This window comes from Chenopodium album, chromosome 13, assembly GCF_948465745.1.
Source record: "Chenopodium album chromosome 13, dcCheAlbu1.1, whole genome shotgun sequence".
NCBI lineage: Eukaryota > Viridiplantae > Streptophyta > Magnoliopsida > Caryophyllales > Amaranthaceae > Chenopodium > Chenopodium album.
Window position 1 is genome coordinate 43,175,088 of NC_137846.1, and position 10,486 is coordinate 43,185,573.

At 32.7% G+C, this 10,486-nt stretch overlaps 1 protein-coding gene across 1 annotated transcript; it reads right to left on the reverse strand.

The window, feature by feature from the left end:
* Positions 1 to 896: 896 nt before the first annotated feature.
* LOC145574785 (uncharacterized) lies at positions 897 to 7,189 on the reverse strand. The gene is made up of 3 exons (XM_081632642.1): positions 6,796 to 7,189; positions 5,807 to 6,157; positions 897 to 1,879 (listed from the first exon to the last, which is right to left on the reverse strand). The coding sequence occupies exons 1-3, from the start codon at positions 6,991 to 6,993 to the stop codon at positions 1,346 to 1,348; spliced, it is 1,083 nt and encodes a 360-aa protein (XP_081488768.1). The 5' UTR covers positions 6,994 to 7,189; the 3' UTR covers positions 897 to 1,345.
* Between the last annotated feature and the right edge of the window lie 3,297 nt (positions 7,190 to 10,486).

Sequence of the window (10,486 nt, forward strand, 5' to 3'; positions counted from 1 at the left end):
AGATCTCAAATCATGGGCCTGACAATATACATACTCAGGTAATTAAAGATCCCAAACCGTGGGCATGACTCTAATACCATGTTAAAATCAAAAGAGAATGGAGAAAAGAGTTAAGGTCATACTGAGTAATCACAACAAAATATATAGTACAATACAAGGAAACCTAACTTACCTAAAATTTGTAAAAGATATACATGACAAATATACAATAAAATCAACATAAACAAAGTGACTTCAAATATGTGTCACTTTGTTTTTTGACATATCTAATCATCTACTTAATTAAATAATAATAATAATAATATATTTCTCATCTTATGGTGCGGAGACTCTATTTACCCACTTAATACAACTTTATTTATCCACTTAAGACTAACTCGTATCACTCGACGATCCTAGATAGGTGGAGTATAATTTAAAACTAACTTCAACTTGTATCAAAGTAAAATAACAAAAATATCAAAGACTTCGTAAATAAATAAAAAATTAAAAAAAAAACAAAACAAAACAAAAACAAAACCACTAAGGGCCTGTTCTCATTGACTGAACTCAGCTGAATTGAAGTGAACTGAAATGAATATTTTATAAGAGAAGGAAATTAGCAGCTGAAATACACTGAACTGAATTTCAACGTAAGAGAACAGACCCTAACTCAACTTATCCACTTAATATAATAACTCTTAACAAAGTAAAAAATGAGGATGACCAAACAAAAGCAAACATTCTACTTATCCACTCAATACAACTTTTAACAAAATTAAAAAAGAAGATGACCAAACATTATAAGGTAATAATAGTTGATCAAACAAAAAGAAACAACTCTACTTATCTGCTCAATACAACTCTTAATAAAGTAAAAACAAAAACGAGGATGACCAAACAAAAGGAAGGACAAGTATACAAAACAAAAGATAACAAAGGGATTACTCTTTATAAGGTATAACCGTCTAACATTACAGTTCGTATGTTTGTAGGGACATGTTCTAGAGGAAGAAACGTGAGATAGTTGATACAAAGTAGATAAAATACATTTCCAAATTTCATAAAACGAGTAGACAAGGAAGCAACTATTATATGCTTCTCAAGTTCTTACAAAAGTGAATGGCTAATATGGGTCACCATTACCCATATACTCAATTCTTGTTACATAAGTAGTTTATTTACTGGTGATTCATATATTGGCAATTATATACAAAATCCCCCTAAAAAACAAAGGCGAAAATTTCATACGCTAAAACATATTTTTTAAAAAAAATATCAGTAATCAATCCTATTTCAAGCATTGTTATGATGTAAATCTTCCTTGATAAAGTTTGTTAGTGCAGCCGAACTGATAAAATTGCAATCATCGATCAAGTGGGAACAATGGACCTTGTTTGAGCTTCTCTTCGAGACAGCTGCTCTTCACTTCTTGTGGGAGGATAAAGCAGTCCATAGATAGTCCTTGCACGTTAAAAGCAAAGTCATCGATCATCCAAGCCTCTTCCATTCGTAGTATAGTAGGACCTGACTTGAGATTATCCCCGAACCTAGTGATGATTGCATGAGTTTGACCGGAGTGTGCGACCATCACACCTTCCACTGTCCGATAGTCCTCAATTTTTGAACCCATTGTAGTCTCCCAATAGCGAGGACATGCACCTGGGGACTGTATTCTTGTTAAGTAGGAGTCTTCTAAGTACACTAGCAATCCACTCTTTTGGCTAAAGTAGCCAAATGTTACATGCTTGATGGTCTCGGCTGTGTTGTCACTCCGATCAGCAAGATCATTTTGCTCAGCAGACAATTTCAAGACAAAACAATCAACGCCCATAATCTCCTTCTCTCCCATGTACTGAGCTACAGAAAATGCTTCAGATATTGCCATTGGATCTAAACCCTGTAATAGTGCAGACACTACATTAAAATACATTACATATCCAGCATAATATTAAGGTCAGTGGCACCGAAGAAATTGATTGAAATTTTTATATGAAATGTGTTTTGAATCTTTGTAATTAACTAATTTACACATATTCAGCATATTAACTCAAACACTAGTCAAATTATCGATTCTCTAACATGTACGGAAACTACAGACAATAGACACATACCATACCAGCATATAATACTAACACCCAAGTTCGAGTAACATTAGAGTACACAAATTCAAAGCATATTTTCCTAAGATAAAGTTTTCTGAATCCTTGGAAAAAATCAAATCTGGATCTCGATGCATATTAGTACCGGTCTAATTGCAGTTCTTCCCAGGCAAGATCCAAGTTCTGTCAGAGAAGAACAAGAACAAGAATTCCAATAACTAACTTTATATGTATATGTGTGGGGACCATAGCTAATCACCCTTTTAAACTCTCAAGAGGTTTCCCAAGAACAGTCAAGGATTAGGAGCTCAAAATTGTCAAACAAGAGTACTAATTGCAATTTTTTAACGATTAGTATCAATAGCAACGTCTTAAAAGACTGTATTAGGATAAAATAACAAGATCACAAAGATACTCAAAGACAAATCATACTACCCTTTAATCCCATGTTACAACTTGATCTCTGACAGCAATTTCTGTAATGGGGATGTTTTGGTGGTGAGAAACAGCTAAGATCTTGGGATAAAAATTGAGAGGAGTTTTCCTTTTAGATTCGAACACTAGTGAAACTGACATATATCTTCTGTAAGATACCATCACTCACTAAATAATAAATTTAAAAAAATGTGTAATTTTCTCAAATTACAACCAATTAAGAGGCCTGAAAAAAGATACCTTTGCAAAAAGAAATGTCTAGCTTTTTTAGAGTTAGGCCCATCATGATGCCTTGTGTGTTTTGTCCTTGGGGTACTTGATGGGACCCACTAGAATAAGTGCTTTTTTTTTCTTATATTTTTTTTTCTCATTTTATATAATAATTGGGTTGAGCTCAGTTGAGAAAAAACATGTTATCAGAAAAATCTCACATACAACTAAGCATGAAAAAGAAAGCATATACTACTTCCTTAATAATTCTGAAGTCATCTAGCTAAAATTCAAAAAAGAAGAGAATAAATGACAAGGAAATGTGAAATCTTGGTACCATGTTTGACATTTATAATATGACTCCATTTCTAATTAATAATTCATTTGAGTATAAAAGATTTCTAGAACGAAGCTTTTCAGAATTTCCCTCAGTCCCAAAATAAGCGTCACACTTTGAAACGACACTTAGGCAAAATTAATAATGAAAGGAAAAAAAATTGAGGGAAACATGGACACTTTTAGAGAAAACCAAAAAAATGCCGAGATTTATTTTGGGACGTAGGGTTTACTATTTTTCCTATAAAACTTACAAAAAATTAGTTACATATTCATGATGGTAGACAAAAAAAAACAAAAGAATGTAACTATGGTAGTTGAAATAATAAAAAGGATGGCAAAATAGGGGCGAATCTATTGGGTGTTAAAAATGCCCATCAAGGTCTGTTTCTAGTTTGGTACCTAATGTTTGAAGGACCAGGTAATATAGAAAGCATTAACAGCAATTAAAAAAGATTGAACTACCAACATTGACTTTCCCATCACTGGCTTTTCAAATGTTGTTTCATCAATCAAAGGGATTTATTGAACTACAGTGCATTGCCTACTTGGTCACAATTAATGAGTGTGAATGAGAGGAAAATTAAAAGAGTAGACTTATATCAATGACCAAAAATAGTGTGGTAGCTACTGCTTAACAAGATCAATTAGCAAGTATATAGTAGTTTGTTAGGTAGGGAAGATATGTTACGAAAAAGGAATTAATAATTAGGCAAACATAATAACGTCTAGGTAAGGCCGAATCTACTAATTGATACTCCTTCCATTGCACTAAGATTGCCTGATATTATAAAAATGGATGTTTCAATAATCCAATGAGTTATATTCATTCCTAAAGTGGAATATATTCTCCCTTTACAACTTATGTGCAACCATAAAGAAACAATAAACCCAACATGATTTCAAATGAACCAACTTAAGATGTGAACTTTAATTCTATAGGGCAATCTCAAAAGGACGGAGTGAGTACATACAAACGCTTTATGCGCGTATGGCTCCACTTAAATGATACTAGTTGTATTTTAAGGACAATTCTGTTAATAGATGTGTAAGTATTAGCAACATTCAAATATTCTTGATCACTACATTTACTTAATTTCAGGAGGTCCTTTTCTTGGTCATTATTTAATCAACAAGAAGCACTAAAAAACACTCATTTTCAGTATTCGGAAGTGCAACATTTCTTCTTCTACAACTATCACAAAGAATACCATCAAAGATTAGGAATTAGGTAATTTTAGCTTGTTATAACAGCAATTTCTAAGAAATTCTTCAAATTTGGATTGATACCATCTTTTGACATATGACTCTAGTGGGACCCTTTTTGGAGTATAAGCAATGCAGAAGTGCAGTTTGGTAACAGAATTGGTGTAATGTTCAAATCCTTTGTAGATTCCTCCTTATCCCTCACCAAAAAAACATAAAACTAATTAAAAATAAAATAAAAAAAGAAACATAAATTAATATAAATTGATTTTGATTCCAAAAGGCAAAAAACCTAAAGTGTCAAGCACATGCCATTACTACCTAGGCGTGACAAAATGATATTGAGAACCCATATGGTGAAAGTGTGTTACCCCATGATAAAGGCCACACCCTAGTTTCCTTAATGCAATCATATAAATAAACATCTATTGGATCTAATTACTTTGCCAATCCATATTAGCAAAGATTACAACTCATAATGATTCGTTAACAAAATGCTGAATCCTTAATCTAGTACAACCTTTTACCTAGGGGGATGATGACCACATGTGAATTCACGACGTCATGATAATCTAGAACGAGTATCGTATTACGAAAAACCTCCTTCCCAAAGAAAATAGTCACATATGTTAAAATAAATGAAGAAAGAATGCCATTCTAATGTAGAGCTAATATGAAAATAAATTGATCAATATAATATTCCTCCCAATCCAAAAATAATTTGTAATTGAATTTTGGTTATAGAAAATGCCACAAAGTCAACAAGTAATACAAATAGTATTTCCTTGGAAGCATGGAGAACTCTCATTAACTACAGGATAAGTTGATATGACCAATACTTTCTTGGAAAAGAAGATCTTTTTAATAAATATAGACCGCATAGACCATAGTAATATAATAAAAAAATATAAACATTGAAATTCACCATAAGCATAATAATTATGAGTAAAATTGAAAGTCATAGATGACTCAGGTGAGATCTAGTTGACATAGGGATGTGCATTTTGTTCACATTACAAATATACGGAGTATGAAGGTAACAATTTTAATGACAACCGGGTGTACATATCGGAAGGTCCGCCTTTGGGCCCCCAACAGAGTCAAGTACTTTCTCTGTTTTCTTAAACTTGTAACACATTTTTTATCACCTTATCAATGAGGTGATTAAACTAAATAAATGAAATAATTAAGCTATGAAATTTAAACCGTAACAACTTATCTCTTTCTTCTTATAGGTGTTAAAATTTTGTAAATTTATTAGTTTACCTAGTCTAATATCTTCCTTAACATGCGTGCCAAGGGAGTGTGTTACAACTAAATAAAAACGGAAGAAGTATATGACATGACTCCAAACATCCCAAACTAGTATATTGAGTGTGAAACATAAATCAGGAGTTTTAGGACTTTAGTGTATGACTAGTCAAACATCATTATGGATAAAATTAGATGCAACATGCAAGTATGAAGTATGTAACATTTAAATGTACAAGGAGGCACTACAATTGAACTAAGAATATAGCAATGAAGAGGATTTAAACCTGAAGGGCCCGGCGGAGGGGCCGGACCCCGCCTTTAGCCGGGTGAGAGCCGAGCCAGGGGGTGTAACGCCAAGCCACATTGCCATCACTACCAGCAAGCACTTTATGAGCACCAACCACAAGCTCAATTGACCACTTGTTAGGCAACATCTCCCACATCACAAAGCAGCCTTTGTGAGTGGCTCCAGCCGCCACCACCACCGCCGATGAGCCGCTTAAACTCGGCTCTTCTAGCATTGTCATGCTCACTTTTCCTGTTGCAAATATATTTTTCACCACCATTTTTTCCAGCTTTTTACAACCTGTTGCTGCTTTAAAGTGCTCTATTATGTACTGGGATGATGATGATACCTGCCATTCAAATATCAAAATTAATCAAACCCCATTTTTATAATCATCTAAATTTTGCAATTCTACTCAAAAATTGCTCTGAAATTTAGTGAATTTGTCTCAAATGTACCCCAAAAAATGTCCATCTAAAAGTCATTAAAAGTAATATTATGCAAAACCCATTTCTATATTTATCAGATTTTCCAAATTTAACTCAAATTACTCTGTTATCTAAAGGAAAACCCATATTATACTTGCCATTTCATAATATCCAAACCCCATTTCTAAAATTATCATAAAAATGCAATTAAAATGTTATAATAAGCAAAATCTTGAAATGAGGAAAGTGTAATTATTTAAAAATAAGTTTTAAAGAATATAATTTATGAAATTCATTAAAGTATCAACAAAAAATGGACCCAGCAGAAATGACATAATCATAGAATAAAAAAAACCACATTGGCAAGACAATTTGATCAAATTATGTCATAAAACAAAAATACATGTTCTCAACTTCTCAATTAACAAACCCCACAAAAATTAATGCTTTAAAAAACAAATTGAAATAATATAAACACGTGATTAGTAAAAAAAAAAAAAAAAAAAAAAAAAAAAAAAAAAAAAAAAAAAAAACCCAAAATTAGAAAATATAAAAATACCTGAAGAATGGATTGATTTGGTTGAAGAGAAACAGGAAAAAGAGGGCAAGCAAGAACACTAAGAAGAATTTTAAGATCAGATTTTTTGTTGAAAAAAAGATTTTTAACCCAATTTTTCCATGCATGGGTTTTTTTGGAGAGTTTTTTGGTATCTTCTTCATTGAATGGTTCTTCAGATAATGGGGCCAGACGATTCATTTTCTAAATTGATTAATTTTGCTACTATATGATAAAAATAGTGTATACTACTACTATATAACTCTTGATTGTATAATTCTTGACTGTATTATTGTATAGAGTGTTTGTGTTGGTGCTCAAGGAGAGAAGGACACTACAATTAGAGGAAGAATGGGAGAGGTCAGAGGAAAAGAAGGTGTGATTATTGCATAAATTCTAGTGTCTTTTGCCTTTTTATTTTTCACCCTGGCTGTCTTTCCACGCGTGTGCTTTGCTTCTGTGCTTTCATTTACTGTTTATGTTTTTTTTTTTTTTTAACTCCCTTCGGATTTTTTAATAAGATAAATTTGACTTTAGTAACACGAACTTTTAACAATGTGTACGTAGAAGCATAAACTTTGATGAGTAGCTATAATATGTATCGATTTGTGTGTTATAAAATGTCTCAATTAGGTTTTGGGTCAATTTGGACCTTAAGGACTAAACAGGATGTCATAATATAATTTGCAAAAAGTTAATAAACTATTAAAGATTATGCGTCTTCGACATAATCTCTGGTATTGTGTTATATTTATGATATTTTGTGCACCTGATGAAGAAGTTGGTGATGTTACCGCTACTAGTCAAGTTTAAGATGCTACATGCGCGTTGTTAAAAGCTCATGTTGTTGAAACCAATTTTGCCTTTGTTTTACTGCATAAACTGTGGAGAGTCGGTCTTGTTACATATCCGTGTTGTATGAGCATCATACACCACGGGGTATTTTGGTCATTTTCTGTGCATTTTTAAATTTTAATGATATTTTTGTATACCATTAGAAACATATATAGTACCGTTAAAGTCTTAATGGTAATGGTACCATCGAACACCACATTAGTATTATTGAAATTTGAAGGAAATTTTGTCTAGAACTACCCTAAAGATAGGGTCATTTGTGAACAACTACCCATTTTTTTTTATTTGTTTAGAACTACCCAAAAGTTACAAACGTTTTGGTAGCACTACCCATTAACGTTTTCCGTCCAATTAAGAAGTTATTAGGCCCTCTTTTTCACTTTTTCCACTTAATTAAATCCTCTAATTACCTACTCTCTCCTCCCTAATTAACTTCCCCTCCATTCTTACTTAAAAAATCCAAAAGAACATTCTCAATCAATTGAACACAAATTCTCAATTATTCAAGTAATATTTCACACTTTCCTTTTAATTCATTGTTTATTGTATTTGTTTACAAGTTTTAATTGAACGCAATTAACTTAATTAAGGTGTAAATTAGTGATTCGGATCAAGGTTTATGGGTTCAAATAAATTTGGGGGTTTTGATTTCTAGGGTTTAGGGGTTCAATTGAGTTCTAGGTTTCGGTTATTTTGACTTTGAGATTGAATTCAATTGCATTTTAATTACTAACTGGCCATTGTAATTGGTAGGATGTCTAATTGGCCATTGTAATGGGTAGGATGTCTAAATTTGGGGGTTTTGATTTCTAGGGTGAAGGGGAAGTTAAGTAGGGAGGAGAGAGAAGATAATTAGGGGAGTTAATTAATTGGAAAAGTGAGCCCATTAACGTTTTTTTGGACGAAAAACGTAATGGGTAGTGCTACCCAAACTTTTCTTAAGTTCTAGGTAGTTCTTAAAAAAATAATAATAAATAAAAAATTAAATAAAAAAAACGGGTAGTTCTTCACAAATAACCCTATCTTTAAGGTAGTTCTAGACAAAATTTCCAAATTTGAAATATATTTCGTATTTACATAAAACTCTATTGGTACTATTAGAAAAAATATCATGACATACTTATACCACCAGAAAGTATTATAATACCATTAATTATCATAGTACTATTTATTCACTTAATGTTATCTTTACTATCTCATAAAAAGTTCATATTATTTACAAATTGTCATGATATGTATTGATTCATACTTTACGTGTATGTGCCAATATTAAGCGGTTTTAATTAGGAGCTAGGGTTTATTTGCTTGGAGGGATTCTGGATATACCTTTTGTTTGAGCATCATACAACACAGAGTTATATGGTCATTTTCTGTGAAATTTTAAATTTCAAGAGTATATTTTGTGTACCATTGAAAACATATATAGTACCACTGAAGTCTTAATGATACTATCAAATATCACATTAGTATCAATGAAAATTACTATGCCCATAAAACTCTATTGATACTATGAAATAAGGGAAATTCTAGATGGTGACCCTCAAGTGGAAATGGTAATCGAGGCTCTGAGTTCGGCGGTCTAGAGGTGGTCGGGTAGTTGGGGTTGCCAACAATGAAAGAGGTGAGGGATAGGGTGGCTGACTAGTGGATGGTGGTATGGGTGGATGGTTGGTGGTTTGTTAATTTTTTTTATTTTTTACGATTTTTTTTTTACAAAACTATAGTGAATTTAAATTAAGTATTTAATGAAATAAGGCATTAGTGAGATAAATTTCTTAACTAAGATTATTTTGTATTATTAAAAAAAAAGGAAAATTTGTTCAAAAGGACCAAGAAAGAGGGCGCTTTTGTTCAAAAGGATCAATTAAGCCAAAGGTTGTTCAAAAGGACCAAATAACACAGTTTGGGTTGTTGAGTGGACCAAGTCACATTTTCAGGCAAGTCATCGGAGTTCGGCGTTGACCATCACGTGCTAGTCACGTGACTCATTAAGTTGGGTCAATTTTTTTTTTTTCCTTTTTTTCATTACTCTTCATGAATTCCCCCCAAAAATCACCATTTCCCCCAAATTTTCTAATTATTCTTCTTTCTCTCTCCTCGATGAATAAATCCTAGATTTAGAGCAATCTGCAATTGCGCCCTCTTTTTGCTAACAATTCATCCAGAGTGCAATTGAGGAAAAGCGGAACAAGGTATGTGTTGTGATGGTTGTTCTAGATCTTATATTTTTGGGATAGGTTGTAGCTTTAGTCTCAACATTTTTTTGGTTTTTTTCTAGGTTGGAGGTGAAACAGTTTGCTAGGTTGGTTTTGAAGATAAGGTTAATGTGTTTTGGTTTGTGGTGGTTAACTGATTTTTTATTCGTGAGAAAACAACGCAAATATGGTTAAGAAAGTGACAAGAGAGAGAAGAACAAAAAGACCTTACCTTTATTAGCCTGTTAAAGTGTTGCTCTGATCCCACCAACAATGGCAGAGCAAAGTTAATGCCATGAACAGTGAGCTTCGAGGAAAGAGAAAGAAAAAGAAATGGGATAAAAGGGGGGTAATTGGGAATTCTGGGTGGAATTCGTGGAAATGATCGGGAAAAAAAAGATTTCTTTTTTTACCCAACTTAACCAGTCACGTGCTCACGTGACGGTCAACGCCAGAGTCCGGCGTTGGCTTGCCTGAAAATGTGACATGGTCCCACTCAACAACCCAAACTATATTAGTTGGTCCTTTTGAACAACCTTTGGCTTAATTGGTCCTTTTGAACAAAAGCACCCTCTTCCTTGGTCCTTTTGAATAAATTTTCCAAAAAAAAAAAAAAAAAAAAAAAGGTCACTATTTCTGTGTAG

Excerpts from the sequence above, each read along its gene's own strand:
- LOC145574785 (XM_081632642.1), bottom strand. The coding sequence starts at position 6,993 with ATGAATCGTCTGGCCCCATTATCTGAAGAACCATTCAATGAAGAAGAT. Across the intron at positions 6,158-6,795 it reads CAAATCAATCCATTCTTCAG|GTATCATCATCATCCCAGTA; the intron begins GTATTTTTATAT and ends TTTGAATGGCAG. Across the intron at positions 1,880-5,806 it reads CCCTCCGCCGGGCCCTTCAG|GGTTTAGATCCAATGGCAAT; the intron begins GTTTAAATCCTC and ends GCACTATTACAG.